The sequence below is a fragment of the Prionailurus viverrinus genome, chromosome D4 (assembly GCF_022837055.1).
Source record: "Prionailurus viverrinus isolate Anna chromosome D4, UM_Priviv_1.0, whole genome shotgun sequence".
NCBI classification, from domain to species: Eukaryota; Metazoa; Chordata; class Mammalia; order Carnivora; family Felidae; genus Prionailurus; species Prionailurus viverrinus.
Window position 1 is genome coordinate 20,714,885 of NC_062573.1, and position 17,886 is coordinate 20,732,770.

The 17,886-nt window shown below is 38.7% G+C and overlaps 1 protein-coding gene across 3 annotated transcripts in view; it reads right to left on the bottom strand.

Annotated features, from left to right (window-relative positions):
• Positions 1–16,828, bottom strand: part of TMEM38B (transmembrane protein 38B) — a 53,972-nt gene extending 37,144 nt beyond the window's left edge. The window contains exons 1-3 of one of the 3 annotated variants that reach the window (XM_047831017.1): positions 16,806–16,828; positions 4,343–4,490; positions 2,178–2,334 (exon numbers count right to left, since the gene is read on the bottom strand). In XM_047831017.1, coding sequence (XP_047686973.1) covers positions 2,178–2,334; positions 4,343–4,352 — 167 coding nt within the window. In that variant the 5' untranslated portion in view covers positions 4,353–4,490; positions 16,806–16,828. Of the gene's footprint in view, positions 1–2,177; positions 2,335–4,342; positions 4,491–14,961; positions 15,198–16,805 lie in introns of those variants that run through there. The other 2 variants (XM_047831016.1, XM_047831014.1) reach the window with 2 other exon arrangements.
• Between the last annotated feature and the right edge of the window lie 1,058 nt (positions 16,829–17,886).

The window sequence follows — 17,886 nt, forward strand, 5'->3', positions numbered from 1 at the left end:
TGCATTCCTACCAAAAGTGCATGAGGGTTCCTTTTTCTTCACATCCTTGCCAGCACTTGTTTCTTGTGTTTTTCATTTTAGACATTCTGACAGCATGAAGTGATATCTCATTATAGTTTTGATTTGCATTTCCCTGATAATTAGTGATGTTAAACATGGACCTAGATGGTATAAAGCTAAATAAATAAGTCAGCCAAAGAAAGACAAATACATCACGGTTTCACTTACATGTAGAATTTAAGAAACAAAACAAAGGGGGGAAAAAAAGAGAGATAAACAGGGTACCTGGGTGGCTCAGTCCGTTAAGCATCTGACTTCGGTTCAGGTCATGATCTCACAATTTGTGAGTTTGAGTCCCACATCAGGTGAGCTTGAGCCCTGCTTCAGGTGAGTACAAGCCCTACTTTGGGTGAGCCCCACTTCTTTCTTTCCCTCTCTCTCCCTCCCCCCGCCCACCCCTTGTGGGGCTCTCTCTCTGTCCCTTGCTCACTTGCACTCTCTCTCTCTCTCTCAAAAAAAAAAAAAAAAGGAGAACAAAACACTCTTTAATACAGAGAACAAACTGCTGATTGCCAAATGGCAGGTGGGTAGGGAGATGGGTGAAATAGGTGAATGGGATTAAGAGTACACTTAACTTAATGAGCAATGAGTAATGTATAGACTTGTTGAAACATTATATTGTGCCCCTAAAATTAATATAACACTGTATGTTCACCATACTTCAATTTAAAAAAAAAAGAAAAAAAAACCCATAGAGGTGAAAGACTATACTTTAAGAGATGGTTAAACAAAATCTCTGAGATAGGGGCACCTGGCTGGCTCAGTTGGTAAAGCATGCAACTCCTGATGTCAGGGTCATGAGTTCGAGCCCCATATTGGTGGTAGAGTTTACTTAAAAAAACAACAACAAAAAAAAACCCAAATCTATGAGAACCAGTGGTTGTTAAATGTCAAGCCTCTAAAATCAAATTTCCTGGTTTTGATCCTAGCTCAATCACTTACTAAGTATGCAAATGTTAGCAAAGTTTCTCTATGCCCTAGTTTTCTCACTTGTCAAATGCAAAAAATAATGGCTACCTTATAGGACCCTTATGATTAAATATGAATATAAAGAATTTAGTTGATATATAGTGAACATCAGTAAATATTAGCTATCACATTTATCATTCTACTCCTACTTGTTTCCACTGCCACAGGTTCCCATTATTACTTCTTCCCATTGCTACTACTGTTTTATTTTATTTTTTAATTTTTTTAATGTTTATTTTTGAGAGACAGAGAGAGAGCGCACATGAAGGGGAGAGGCAGAGAGAGAGGGAGACACAATCTGAAGTAGGCTCCAGGCTCTGAGCGGTCAGCACAGAGCCCGATGCAAGGCTTGAACCCACGAACTGTCCATCATGACCTGAGTCAAAAGCAGATGCTTAAAGACTGAGTCACCCAGGCACCTCACTACTATTTATAATGTTCCCTTTTATCACTGATTACATATTCATTTGAAATTTATCAAAATAACAGTGAACTTTTAAGTGTTCCTAATATTATATATTTGATATGGCTTTTAGTTAAAAGTATAGTTTTCGTTTCAGATATATCAAAGCACTCTGATTTGTATTATACTTCTTTTTAGCTTGATGAATCAATCTTCTTAAGGATAACTGAATTTGGATTTGCAAGAATCCAAAGCAAATCCTGCTAACATTTTTTTCTTCAGAACTAAATTAAAAACAAAGTTAGTGTTGAATCTCTTAAGACTCTGAAAAATTCAATAGGAATAAGACAAGAACAATGATTATATATGAATCATAATCACTTGGAACTTCTTGCGTAGTTGGTCACATTCTTGATTTTATCCTATTGTACATCTATGTGTTTGAGTTAGTTAGATAAACTGTTTGGGGCCAAATATTTGTTGCCCTTTCATATCTGAAAAGCTTCCCCTAAAGATACATAAGACAATGGTAACAATACTTGCCTCTGGGAGAGGATAAAAGAGAAGGGTGAGAAAGAGACAAAGTTTGTACTTAAAACCACTGGCTTTATTTGGGTTCCTTCCTTTGTACATGCATTAACTTTTCAAGAACATAAAATATTTTTTAAAGAAAAAACTTTCACTTACTAATAATTTACAGAACAAAGTTTACAATGTCTCATAGTTCACCATAATGGCAGCTTACCAGATCGAAGATGCCAGTAATATATTAGTGTTGTTTGCAAGAAACCTCAACGGAGGCTCCGCAAGCAATACACAGGATAAAATTCCTCCACCAAAGCAATGGAGCATAGCAGTGAACCAGCTTGAAAGAGGATTCTTCCATGCCACTGCCACAGCTCCTGAAATGGTAAAGTAAAAATGCGGTCTGAGATAGTTGTATATTAAACAAATCCTGAGGTACCAGTGTCACTAAAGAAATAAACTTCTTAATTTCATAACTTTCAAAAACTTACTATTACTCATGGGTATGACAATCACGATCATCATAAACTCTAAGCATTTTGTTATGACAGAGGTAATCTGAAGCACCTTTAAAATACTCTGTCCAGCTCCTACTACCAGTTTCCTAATCACATTATTATAAACAATCTCCCTATCTACTCTTTCCTTTCATTCCCAGCCCTACTGTAGGTACTTCCAGTTCTATATCAAAGCAATATATTAAGAAAAATTTATCATCTTAAGCACTTTAGCAAATAAAAGCTGAAATAAATAATCTAAGCTTTTAACATGACTGGCTAGAAACAGAATAAAATAAACCTAGAGGTGAAAGGCTGATGAGGAACAGGTATACACATCATCTTAAAATGTCTCCTAACAAATAACTTATTAATTACAGAAGGAAATAATAACTTTAGAGTGGAGAAACCTTGCAGACATCACTGTAAACAAACAGTATAAGGTGACTCCCAAGATGATGCACTAAGAACACATCTTTGCTTCTACAGTATTTCTACAAAAATACATAACCTGAACTAATGCAATCAGACACACCCAAATTGAGGGCTCTTCTGGAAAAAATAAAAAAAAACACAAAAAACTGGCCTATATTTTAACAATGTTGAAGTCAAGAAATACCAAATATAAGGCTGATGAAATGCTCCAGATTAAATAACATTAAAGAGACAACAACTAAATGCATGTGTATTCTAGATCACATCCTGGAATGGGAAAGAATATTTATAAATGAACTTTGGGATAACTAATGAAATCTAAATATGGGCTGTGGCTTATATAAATAATAGTGTCATAGCACTGTTAAACTTTCTGAAAGTTTTTTTTTAATGTTCATTTATTTTTGAGAGAGAGAGAGAGAAAGAGGGAGAGAGAGAGAGAGGAGGGGCAGAGAGAGAGAGGGAGACATAGTATCTGTAGCAGACTCCAGACTTTGAGCTGTCAGCACAGAGTCCAACATGGGGCTCAAACCAATAAACAGTGAGATCATGACCTGAGCTGCAGTCGATGCTTAACCGACTGAGCCACCCAGGTGATCCAGCACTGTTAAACTTTCTGACTTTCATAACTAAACTGTGGTTTTTAATATTAACACACTTAAGTAATTTGAAGTAACTGGGCAAGTGCTTCCAATTTACATTCAAGTGGTTTTGAGAAAATAATACATATAAATAAAAACATTCAGAGAGAGAGATGCTAAAGTACAAACTTCTAGTTGTAAGATGAATAAGTTCTAGGGATCTAATGTATACCACAGCAACTATAGTTAATACTGCATTGTACACTTGAAACTTGCTAAGACAGTAGACCTTAAGTCACAACTAAAAAAAAAAAAAAGTTTTTTAAGTTATTTAAATATTGTGAGATGATGGATGTACTAATTAACTTGACTGTGAAAATCATTTAACAATTCATATGCATATCAAACCATAAAACTGTACACTTTAAATATATACAATTTTGTCAACTGTACCTCAATAAAGCTGGCAAAAATTAAATAAATGGGGCAAAATGTAAGTGGTTGGTGAATCTGGGTAAAGTGCTTTACATGCACTTATATGACAAAAAGAAAATCATATGTATATAAACAATACATACAATAAAAAATAATTTACGGGGGGAAACAGAAAACCATATATTTCTATTAGTACATATACATGCAACTAATACATAAAATAAGGTCTGCAAGAACATATAACCAAAATACTCACTGTTGTTATCTCTTAGGAAAAGGCCCATTTATGCAAAAACAAACAACAAAAACAAAACTACACAAATGTATATGTTGAGTTCAGTAGGGTAATATCATCATACTTGAATTAACATGGAAATCACCCATATGTGCTCAGGAAAAATAAAAGGAGGAAATAAAAGTCAATTAGTGCAACCCACCATTCCACATAACAAAATGTGCCCAGGAGTGCAAATGAGTTGGCAGATGGGCATTTTCTGTGCTGTACACATCCTGTCAAGTGAAGTGATGCCAAGGTTTTATGATATGCAACTGGTGATAACTCAAGAAATGGTGACCTGTTCCAATCTGGAAGAAAAATCAGTTATGAGAAATGTACTAAAAGGCAGGACATCAATCTTCAGTGTAGCAATTTCCTCTAAACCTAAGAATTTTCAAGAATTATTTTAATGCATGATCATGCTATCTTTACAGCCAAACCCTATGTCAGATGTAATACTACTATGTCTCTAATATGTATATATAATCTTCCTGGATATGTGTATCGGCACTAGTGCCCCACACAGTGGTAAGTGATTACAACATTGGTCAGTCAGCCTAATAAATGGGTATAATCTTATCGTTTGGTCAGTGGTCACTAGCTTCCATACTGCATCATCTTCACATTAAAAAGCAATATAGACTGCTTAAGAGTATGTACTCTAGAGTGTAATTGCTCAGGTATAAATCCTGGTACCAGCACTTAACCCTTGTGTGAACTCAACAAGTTGTTTTCCTACATCTTGAAAAAAAATACACACACACACACACACACACACACACACACACACGAAAGAGGAAAAGAAATAAAGTAATCTACATCACAGGGTTGCTGTAAGGATCCACTAAGGATCAACTACAAGTGAGTACTTTTAAATCACTTAGAACGGGGGTCTGGCACATAGTAAGCAATACGTATTAGCTTATCGCTATTACCACATAAGTAAAAATAAAAGCCAAATTACCCTTTCCTTTCTACTTTTCCCATTCCATCATACTACTATCTTGAGAGGTGACAACTTCCAGACTTTTTTTTTCCTATGCTAATTTACATATACACACCACTTTCCCCCTTATTCTTAACTCTCTCCCAACCCTACTGTGTGTGTGTGTGTGTGTGTGTGTGTGTGTGTGTGTGTCTCCCTATTTCTCTCACAGGCATACCCTGTGAGCTCTAGCAACACATTCTGGAAATGGGAGTTCTAACTGCAAGAAAGCTGTAACAAAGGTAAACAAGCCCATCATAGCACAGTCACTATGAAGATCACATTCCAAGGTAATTAATTACTTCTGATAAACATACAATAAGGAATACTCACTGCTATCTGTCCTCTGTTTTCCTTATATTATTCTAATGAAGATTTAGCATTACCTACATCCATCTGATACCACTCACTGGCTTAGCCAAATTCAAATATATTCAGGTTTTCCTTTGACCATTGCAACAATCCGAATCAAATGTACTAAATGCTTTCACACAAATGATTCATTCATGTAATGTTCATTTCTGATTAAGTCTGCCAAAATAACTTTCCTGTTTTCTCAACTGTCACATTTAATTCTTTCCTCTTAAGACATATCACATTCTAGATTGTTTATGTTAGCTCCATTATAAAGTTCTTACCTGTTAAAATTCTAAGAGACTTTAGTGCAGAGTAGGTACCCTATAAATGTTGACTGTATGACAGAAAAATGTATGTGAAACATTTCAAGAGTTCAAGTATTATGATTTTACTACCATTAATTTCCCTTTGTATTGTCATAAGTCAAAGAAGCAGCTGAAACACCAGTTTTGACCAGTTTCATGACCTCTTGGTAGGAACACTAAACCCTCTTGGCTTAAGTTTCAACTTTCATTAAATGAGAATAATTCATAACTTATAAGGATTTAAAATAAGAAAATATAGATCAAAACACATATTTACTACCTAGTACATTGGCAGACACTTGCTGATTTATCTGCTGAATGGACTGATCACTACCAGCAGAGAAAGTAAGCAAAATGCAGCCTTTGGGCTGCTTTTATTCTCTGAGCCCAAGGTATAATTTTTTGAGTTCTTATTGAAAGGCTGAAAAGAAAATGACATACCACAGCCCTTAAAAAAGTACTTATATCCCTAAGAGACTTAAATCAGGAAAACTAAGATTTCATTAGAGCAAAACAGAAAGGAGAAGAACAGAATTGAAGGGTCTCCCTCAGATCAGTCTTTTTCGCCTAATTTTCAAAATTATGTCAATTAGAAAAATTTCTCTAATTCAAATAGTCCTTTCTTTAATTTTTTTAAATGTTTATTTATTTTTGACAGAGAGAGAAGAGAGAGAGAGCAAGCGAGCATGAATGGGGGAGGGACAGAGAGAGAGGGAGATACTGAATCCGAAACAGGCTCCAGGCTCTGAGCTGTCAGCAGAGCCCAACAAGGGACTTGAACTCACAGACAGCGAGATCATGACCTGAGCCAAAGTCGGACATTCAACCAACTGAGCCACCCAGGCACCTCTCAAATAGCCGTTTCTATAAAGTTCTCTTGTGTACACACATTATGGACACACATTTTAAGTATGAGACAATCTTATAACAAATTTCTTTTTTTTTTTAATTTTTTAAATGTTTTTATTTTTGAGAAGGAAAGACAGAGCATGAACAGGGAAGGAACAGAGAGAGAGAGACACAGAATCTGAAGCAGGCTCCAGGCTCTGAGCTGTCAGCACAGAGCCCAATGTGAGGCTCAAATCCACCAGCCATGAGATCTTGACCTGAGCCAAAGTCGGATGCTTAACCGACTGAGCCGCCCAGGCACCCCTCTTGTGACAAATTTCTTTAGGTGTTATGTTCATTTGTATATGTTATTTCAGTACCAGAATTAGTTTATTGTAAACTTAAACTTATTGTAAATACAGAAGTTAACCAGAAACAGCTTGTGTGTCTTTAGAACATATAAGTAATTTTCAGTAGGAGAAAAATAATAGGATATCTTTAATTTCTTCTCAGTTAAAAAAATTTTTTAATGTTTATTATTGAGAGACAGAGAGAGAGCACAAGCATGAGAGGGGCAGAGAGAAGAGGAGACACAGAATCTGAAGCAGGTTCCAGGCTCTGAGCTGTCAGCACAGAGCCCGATGCAGGGCTCAAACCCACAAACAGGGAGATTATGACCTGAGCCGAAGCTGGACACCAAATGACCGAGCCACCCAGGTGCCCCAGTTTCTTCTCAGTTTTAAAACAAAGATATATTCTTTTATCTAAGAAACAAGCTGTGTTAACTAGGATATGTTATTTTATTTTTAACATGTTGACACTGAAAGGACAAAAACATTTTCTGTCCTACCTTAAGATGTTTGTGATATGCTATCAATAGAATTATTTTCCCCAAAACTTAGCAAAATTTGTCACATTGAGACCTGACTCTAATTCAAAGTATATCAGTTTTGAAGCACTCATAATCACTTACGGGCTTTAAAATCAAAATACTTTTCATCATGAAATGAAAGCTGGAAAATAAAGGCGCCTGGGTAGCTCAGTCGGTTGAGTGTCCAAATTCAGCTCAGGTCATGATCTCGCGGTCTGGGAGTTTGAGCCCTGCGTAGGGCTCCGTGCTGACAGCTTGGAGCCTGGAGCCTACTTCTGATTCTGTGTCTCCCTCTCTCTCTGCCCCTCCCCTCTTGTGCTCTGTCTATCAAAAATAAATAAACATTAAAAAATTTTTTTTAAAAAAAGCTAGAAAATAAAGTCATGTTCTACTTTCAGTTTTGGATCAAGTTTGAATCATAGTGGGCCAAGTAAATCCATAGACTCACCTTGTAGTTCTTTAATGTATAACTATGACATAGCTGGCAACTGACACAATCCCCATATTAATCCTCTGATCCAGGAGTAAGGATCATTATGGTAGAAACATTCAAGTAGAAGCCCCTAGAGTTTCTTCCCTTCATCAAGGTATTTAAAAAAAATTTTTTTTAACATTTATTATTGAGAGACTGAGAGAGACAGAGCATGAGCATGGGAGGGGCAGAGAGGAGGAGACATAGAATCCGAAGCAGGCTCCAGTCTCTGAGCTGTCAGCACAGAGCCCAACTCGGGGCTCGAACTCATGGACTGCAAGATCATGACCTGAGTGGAAGTCAGACGCTTAACCAACTGAGCCACCCAGGCAGCCCATATTTTTAAAAAGCAGTACTACAGAGGGGCGCCTGGGTGGCTCAGTCAGTTAAGAGTCCCGACTCTTGGTTTCTGCTCAGGTCATGATCTCATGGTTTATGAGTTCAAGCCCCACATCGGGCTCCACAGAGTCAGTGGGATTCTCTCTCACTCTCTCTCTCTCTTTCTCTGCCCCTCCCCTGCTTCTGCTCTCTCTCTCTCAAAATAAATAAATAAACTTAAAAAAAAGGCAATACCACAAACATGGTTGCCATAATCAAAAACATCAAAGATGAAAACGTGGTGACAGCTATCACATCCCATTTAACTTGTCTATTTGGTCTATACATAAGCAGATGGATCTTGGAGAATGACTGTGGATTATCATAAATGTAGACAGGTAGTGACTCCAGTTGCAACTGGTATTCAAGATGCAGTATTTTTACTGGAACAAATCAACATAATCCCTATAACCTGGTAAGCAAGTCCTTTTTCTCCATATTAATTTGCAAAGAATCCCAGAAACATTTTGCTTTTATCTGGCTAGGTAAACAGTATATTATCACAGTCTTGCCTTAGGTCTATGTCAACTCTCCTGCTCTCCAACAAAGTCCAGAAATTTTTATCATGTTGAGAATCCACATAACATCACACTGGCCCACTATACTGATGACATTATACAGACTGGATCTATGGGCAGGAAATAGCCAATAGTTTAAATATCTTAATATAACATATGCAAAACAGAAGGTAGGAAGTTAAACTCCATTGCTAGGATTCTGTACCAGTCAGAGTCCAGTCAGGAAAGAGAAAATACACAGTTATTTTAACAGAGAATTTACTATAAAGACATAATTATAAAATTGTTAACTAGATTGTTGAAAATGTAAAAAGTAAATACTATAGTATCACAGAGGTATCAACTAGAAAAAGTAGTTTACTGCTGCTGGGGAAACAAAGGATTAAAATTATTAGAACATAGAAGCTTGAACAAAGATCTCTTTAGAGCTAAAACTGAGACTCCTAAGAAGGGAACACCGCTCAGCTGGTGTTCTAGTCCAGCCTACTCATCACTGCACAGATAAAATACTGGGTTTTAAGTTCTTATCCCAAGCTACTGACAGAGTTTTAACACTGGTCTCCTGATTTTATGAGCTCTTTCTACCACACCACACTCTGGCCTATAATTTATGTCAGGTCAATCAAATATTCTTTCACTTAAAAATTATTAAAAATATTTAAGTAAGACTCTTTAAACTAATAGAAGTAAATTATAAACTGTCATTTCTGGGGGCGCCTGGGTGGCGCAGTCGGTTAGGCGTCCGACTTCAGCCAGGTCACGATCTCGCGGTCCGTGAGTTCGAGCCCCGCGTCGGGCTCTGGGCTGATGGCTCAGAGCCTGGAGCCTGTTTCCAATTCTGTGTCTCCCTCTCTCTCTGCCCCTCCCCCGTTCACGCTCTGTCTCTCTCTGTCCCAAAAATAAATAAACGTTGAAAAAAAAATAAACTGTCATTTCTGAAACATGCTTTTTCCATCCCACACTGGGCAGAACATATTTTGGCTTTGTAAAGCATAACATAACAAAAAGGGCTTCTGGAGTATCATGAATGTTCTATTTTTATCTGGATGCTGATTAAATAGATGTGTTCATTTTGGAAATTCATTGAGCTGTACATTTATGATTTTTGTACTTTTCTGTATGTTTTTATGTGTGGATTCATAAAGATAGCAAAACAATGTTGCCACCTTTACAGAATCCTTAGAACTGACAAATTCTTGATACATGAATACTTTCACCTCCCACAAATTAGAAGAAGGAACACTAATAAGCTTTATTCCTGGATTTAATTCCTGAAAGCAAAGGAAAACCTCATTGGTGATAAGGAAATGACAGAAATCATGGGAGAAAATAACCATGTCAAATGAAAGCTTATTAAGAAATCGCTAAATATTGAGAAACCAGAAACATTAAATGGACCTGCAAAAAGAGAGCACAGAATATTTGAGAACTTTAGAATTAGCTGAAGAACTAGCTCCATAATTTATTAACCTATGTGACTTAAATAAAGTTATTTTATTCCTGTAAGTGTATTCCTCATCTGTAAAATGAGTTCAATAATACCTACCTTAAAAGGATGTTTGAGGATTACAATCAAGATACTAAAATGCTTTTGCATGTATCTGAAATGAATATTATGATCGTATAGGAAGGTAGTGCAACCTTATGTGACACTATCAAAAAAAAAAAAAAGATGACGACGACAACAGCACAGCTGAGTTCCTTTAGGGCTACAAGAGCATCTTTTTTTTTTTTTTTTTTTTTTTTTTTTATTTTTTTTTTTTTTTAAATTTTTTTTTTTCAACGTTTATTTATTTTTGGGACAGAGAGAGACAGAGCATGAACGGGGGAGGGGCAGAGAGAGAGGGAGTCACAGAATCGGAAACAGGCTCCAGGCTCTGAGCCATCAACCCAGAGCCCGACGCGGGGCTCGAACTCACGGACCGCGAGATCGTGACCTGGCTGAAGTCGGACGCTTAACCGACTGCGCCACCCAGGCGCCCCTACAAGAGCATCTTTCATCTTGGTATCCTCAACATCTAAAATACTGCCTGATATGCAGTGGAGTTTCCGTGAATATTTACTTAACTGAACTCCCTGTGATTTGAGAGAGATGAGCAAAACAGCAGTAGGAGAATTAAGAGTAAAATAAAAGATTTTGTGTGTAAAAATCAAGTACAAATAATTGTAGATTAAATTTTCACGAAGTCTTACAGAAAAGAGTAACTGGGTATGAATGTACGATTGAAGAAATGTGTTTATTTTAATGAAGATTTAAATAAGAAAAGAGACCGAGAAGGCAGATTAAAAATGTAAGAGAAGAAGGGCACCTGGGTGGCTCAGTCGGTTGAGTGTCCAACTTCGGCTCAGGTCATGATCTCAAGGCTTGTGAGTTTGAGCCCTGCCTCCGGGTCTGTGATGACAGCTCAGAGCCTGAAGCCTGCTTTGGATTCTGGATCTCCCATTCTCTCTGTCTCTCCCTGACTCACACTCTGTCTCTCTCAAAAATACATAAACGCTAAAAAAAATTTTTTTTAATGTAAGATAAGAGAAATAAAATTTGTGCTAAGTGGTTTCTGACTAAGAGCCCTCACAGCACCGTTTTCAAACTTCTAATAAAATACCCAGGAAAATGGAAAACAAACGAAATCTATCCTACTAGCAAAACTTAAAACTATACATAATCAGATACCAGGGTTTAGGAAGAACTAAAATTTAATTATTTGACAAACGGAGGTATATTAAGAAATTTTAAAAATCCAATTTACTAAATACCCTGATGTCTTTGCTTGAAGCACAAGTCACATGGAAAAGGAGAGGAAAACCATCAACCTTCCTTGGGTTTGAAGGCCTACAACCTGAACCAAACAAAAATGGGATGCTATCCTTATCCACACCACAGAAAGAAAAAGTTAATCCCCTTTACCCTCTTGTCTCCACTAGCATTTTAAAAGATCTAGGTAGAGACATAAAAGATGTAAATGGTAGGAAAGTGAGGAGTGAGGTATTAGCAGTGGTAGAGTACATCCCAAAAAGTCAAGAGTCTGAAGGAGTAACATGCTCAAGAAAATAAAGATAAGAAGAATCCTGGTACTACATAGGTGAATTGCAGTTTTATTGCACCACAGGTCTGAGTTCTAGAGAATCAGGCAATAAGGGATAAAAAAAGTTTCCAATTAAGTAAAAATTTATATGAAGTATTGGCAAATCAAAATCCCTAATGAATTAAAATAATACCTCAAACAAGTACAGTTTATTCCAAGAATGTAAGGATGATTCATTCTTTTAAGTTTTTATTTTTATTTATTTTTAGTAATCTCTACACCCAAATGGGGCTTGAACTCACAACCCTGAGATCAAGTCGCACACTCTTCTAAGTCAACCAGCCAGGCACCCCAATTCATCATTTAAAAAAATGTATTACAATTCAAATCAGAAAAAAAAAATGATCAGCTCAATAAGTGGAAATACAAATTGTCAATAAACTTGAGAAGCACAAACTCAGTAACCATGAGAGATGCAAATGAAAACTATTTTCCTGATCATCAGAATGACAACATATTTTAAAAAATGGTAATAGTGAATAATGCGGAAGATACAGGCAGTCTAACACACTTCTGGTAAATGCTTAAATAGAAGCACTCCTTTGTATGAATTCTATCATTTTTACCTGTTTACAAGTACTGGTACTGGAATATAAAATATTTTGGGGGTGCCTGGGTGGTCCAACTCTTGATTTCAGCTCAGGTCATGGTCTCACCAGTTTGTGAGTTAGAGCCCTGTGTCGGGCTGTGCTGACAGTGCGGGGCCTGTTTGGGATCCTCCCTCTCCCTCTCTCTGCCCCTCCCCTATTCGCTCTGTCTCTCTCTCAAAAATAAAAATAAACTTTGGAGCAGGTGAATGGCTGAGGGAGAGCTGACCACAAACAAGCAAGAAGGAATCTGGGGTGGGTGATCAAACTGTATCTTGACAATGGTGGTAGGTACATATCTGTGCTTATCCAAAATCATAGAATTTTATATTTAAAAGCATAAGATACGTAATTTAAACCTTTAAAAAGTCAGACTTGAGGGGCGCCTGGTTGGCTCAGTCAGTGAAGCGGCTGACTTTGGCTCAGGTCATGACCTCATGGTTTGTGGGTTCAAGCCCTGCATTGGGCTCTGTGCTGACACTTCAGAGCCTGGAGCCTATTTCGGATTCTGTGTCTCCCTGTCTCTGCTCCTCCCCTGCTTGCACTGTCTCTCTCAAAAATAAATACACACTAAAAAAAATTTTTAATGGGGTGTCTGGGTAGCTCAGTCAGTTAAGCATCCAACTTCGGCTCAAGTCATGATCTTACGGTTCGTGAGTTTGAGCCCCATGTCAGGCTCTGTGCTGACAGCTCAGAGCCTGGAGCCTGCTTCAGATTCTATGTGTGTCTCTCTCTGCCCCTCCCCCCAACCCCCTCCCCCACCCGCGCACATGCAGACACACACAACACACTCTCTCTCTTTCACAAATAAATAAAAAAATTTTTAAGTAAGACTTGAAAAAAATTCTTCAAGACCTCAAAGAGCTTTTATTTATGTGAGTTACAGGATTGTTAACTGAGAAAATTCTACAGTACTTATGTACTCATTTTAAAAATAATAAATGTACATGTTAACATAAATTATGTACTCTTTATGAAAAATAACTGTTTTCCAAAGCAAAAAACATTTAGTGAGAAAAGTCACACTGTTTTATATGTTAGCAAATCCCTTTTAATGTCTGGCCTCAAATAGAAAACAGCTGGACTCTCATATCTGCTTCTGGATTCAATCTGCTAGAGTATCGCTGGTCATGTAGCCTCTGGAAAACCCCACTGTACACTTGTGAGAAAAATAGCATAACAAAGACAAAGAACATCTGCGTGTTGTTATGAAAACGATTTTGATCTGGAAGTGTGAGGAACCCCAGGGTTCCTGGACCACACTTTGAGAAGGTGATTTAGCCTACACGAGAAAATTTCAACTCGTGGATGTGACATAATAATATAATTCTTTTCAAATCAAGGAAACCGTTTCTTATGCAGGCTATCTGTCCTGATTTAATGCAATATTCACCTTATCCAGGTCAAAACCTCTAACGAACAATGATTCTGACTGAGCTACAGACATCAAGGCAAATGAGGAATATTTCTGAGACCAAACAGTTTTAAAAACCACACACAGACAACAGTAGTCGGTAGAAGGTACAGCATCACCTCAAGCCCTCACTCATGAACTCTACAGGACCAGGCAGCATGAGCAGGCAGAAAGGAGAAAAAGAAGATAAATGCCTGACCACAAAGAAAGAAGAGATCCATAAAACGAAAAGGCCGGTAGAATGGCTGCAAGAGTAAAGCAATATAGGAGCAAACATCTCCTGAATGTAAAATACAAGAAAGGAAATACTGCTCCTTGATCGTATAGACTTCAAAAAAGACTCAAAATCCTGTATTAAGACAATACCCCCAGGCTACAGAGAGTGAAACTATGCGAAATGACTCTGGTAAGAGGTCACTCACACGATGGAAAATGGGAATCCACTCTCTTCCAGCAATCACTTTGTCCAGCAAGATGACAGAGCGCGGCGTTAAGGGGAATACTGGTGTGCCTGCCCGAGGCTCTTTAAGTGTCGATACAACGTTCATGACTGCGGAACAGTCCATTAACTACTCATTATCCCAAGCGACCAAGTGCCACACGCTGTTTCAGGGAGCTCCGTCCCCAGGTGACTTTTAAACACCGTACTTTCCAAGGAGATGGCGGCACCGCCGAGAGACCGCGCACATCCTGGGCGGACGCAAGTAGTGCCCGGGCTCCCAAATGCGGCAGCGGCTGCCCTGTCACCCGCCCCCGGCGCGGCCTTGCGGACCCTACGTCGCGCCTCCTTTGACGAGTACCGGGGTCACCACCCTTCCCGGCCTCAGTTTCCCCATCTGCGCTCGAGGGGTCAGGCGGATCGGCTCTCGCCTCCCCTCCAGCTCGGCTATAGGACTCTGGGACAGCGGCAGCTCGGCCGTTCAGCCGTCCTCTTCGCGAGAGGTACCCTGAGGGGGCCGGTCTGAGACTCCCCGCACTCACCCGGCTGACGCTTCAGCGCCATCACAGACACCAGGTAGTGAGCGATGTCAAAAAAGGGAAACATAGACGTGCGAGAAAAGGCAAGGGTCAGCTCATCCCACGGAGAGTCCATGACGACGACGGACCCCGGCAGCCGAAGCAAACCCGGCGACGGGTTCCTGCCGGGCGCGGCGAGGGGTGGGGGGAAGGGGGCCGCCGCAGACGCGCGCCCTCCCGCGCGACCAGGAGGAGCCTGCGCGTGCGCCCTGGGACCCGGCGCCGACGCGCTTTGGGGCGGAGCCGCGTGTCCAGGGAGCTAGCGAGCGAGCGAGCGGGTGGGCGGGGCGAGCAGCTTCCCTTCTGCTCCTGCCGGGCAGGGCTTGGTTCTCCGAGTAGGGAAGGGTCTGGCTCCGTCGTGCTGGGGGGTGTGCCAGATCCAGCAGAATAGGCAGATGAATGTAACATACATAATGAATTAAAAAATACATGACTCATGTTAACATTTAGCACATTTATTCTTTTAAAGCGAAAACCTAAAGAACTATTTAAAAATTTTATAATTTTGGTAAATGTAACTCATGTAAAGTTTTGACTCTTGGGTCCTCAAGACATTTTTTTAAGTTCAATTTTTTAAGGGTTTAAGTTACATACATTATTCACCCTTTTTAATACAAAGTTCTCTTTTTTTTTTTTTTTTTTACATTTATTTATTTTTGGGACAGAGAGAGACAGTGCATGAGCGGGGGAGGGGCAGAGAGAGAGGGAGACACAGAATCAGAAACAGGCTCCAGGCTCTGAGCCATCAGCCCAGAGCCCGACGCGGGGCTCGAACTCACGGACCGCGAGATCGTGACCTGGCTGAAGTCGGACGCTTACCCGACTGTGCCACCCAGGCGCCCCTAGTTTGGCACATTTTTTATTTGACGTGTCCAATAGATCATGCTGGCACCAGAAAATTAGAAATACATAATGAGCTGCTAGATAGATGAGAGCCTCATGGGAGTGTGCACTACCAAGGGAGCCTTAAATTGATTTTTTAAAAATCTGAATATTTATCTGCTCATTTTCATTCATTTAACAAATGTTTTTTGGGTATCTGCTATGTACCAGGCATTTTGCTGGATGTTAGAAGCCCCTTCCTAAACATTAAGTGTTCAGAAGGTGGGAAAACTATAGTAAATCTCTACATTTCATTACTTATCAAGAAAGAACAGACTTGCTAAAATACTTTTTATATGTAGTTTTCTAAGTAAGTACTTTCCATAGAGAAAGGTTTTTTAGATCTCTAGCAAAACTAAAGAAAAACAAGCAATACCTGTGATTATTTATACTTTCATGTTTCAGCTGATTCTTCCCATACTTTTTATATATTCCTTTATATTTGGAATTATAGTGTTAAGAATTTAGGGGAAGAACCTGGATATTATTTCCCAAAAGTTTTTACATTTCAACAGTCTTAAATTTCACAAAATACGTGTTTTGTCCGTGGGCTTAAAAAAATAGTACATATGAAGTAATCTTTATAACATCTCCATAGTGTATGCCACTATCATTCTGAGGTATAATTAAATCAATTATTAATACCAATAGAACAACATAAAAAGCATCAGAGATTTCGGGCACCTGGGTGGCTCAGTTGGTTAGGCGTCCAACTTCGGCTCAGGTCATGATCTCAGTCTGTGGGTTCAAGCCCAGCATCGGGCTCTGTGCTGACAGCTCAGTGCCTGGAGCCTGCTTCACATTCTGTGTCTCCCTGTCTCTCTGCCCCTCCCCTGCTCGCACCCTCTCAACAATAAATAAATGTTTAAAAAAAAAAGCATCAGAGATTTTTTTTTTAAAGAAGATAAATCAAACATTTTACTTACCCTAAACAGACTAATTCCAGCAGAAAGAAAGAAATCATCTCACACTCTACTAGTAATCTGAAACTTGTTTCATTTCAAAACTGTAAGAATAAGCTGGGTCTCCATCTGCCTAGACTGTAAAGAAAAAAAAATTAATCTAAGGGAAATGAAATTATAATCTTATCAAAAGATAAGTTCTATCCAAATTTTAAATATTCTCACTGTATTTGCTTGTGGTCAGTGCTTCAGTTACTTAGTCTAATGAAATAATACAGAATAGAAGGAAATGGGCAATGAAAGGAGAAAAGGCTTTGAGTTGGTAACAGGGAAAGGCAACATTGGGGGAAATTATATGTGAAAATTAAAACTTTTACTGATTTTTGGAAGCAGTTTACAAAGTTATATAATCATTGCAGATAAAATGAATCTGTGTTGTAAGGTATTGCTTATCTATTAGAAAGTAAGGCTAGTCTAATTGTGTGAACATCTGGAAGAGTTTTGACTAAACCCATTTGAAACGTTTGAGTTAAAAAACATGTGAAACTAATTTTTAAAAAGCATGTTTCTCAGCAGCAATACTATTGACATTTGGGGCTGAACAATTCTTTGTTGTGGGGACTGTCTTATTTATGCCTTATAGGATGTTGAACAGCAATCCTGGCCTCTACCTACTAGATGTCAGTAATACACACACACACACACACACACACACACACACACACACACACAAAATTGTGTATGATAACCAAAAATGTTTCCAGACATTGCCAAGTGTCCCAGTGTAAGGCTGGGGTCAAAATGCCCCTCATTCAGAATGACTGTTATAAACAAATATATTTTTTGCAGTCTGTGTCTCTATTTGTACAAACATGATGGTCATGCCACTAATATTAATCATCAAGTTTAATTCTAGAACAACTCACATAAACCTCCTTAGTCTCGGCTTGCTCACTCATCCCCCCCTCAGGTCAAATTGGCAAAATTCCAAAATGTAATCCTAGCTATTCCTTCTCTGCAGTACTGCTTTCTATCCACTGAGTGGCATGCCTTTCACTTTGGGAAATCCCTAACAATAACTTTTTAAAGAACCATAGAGTCCATA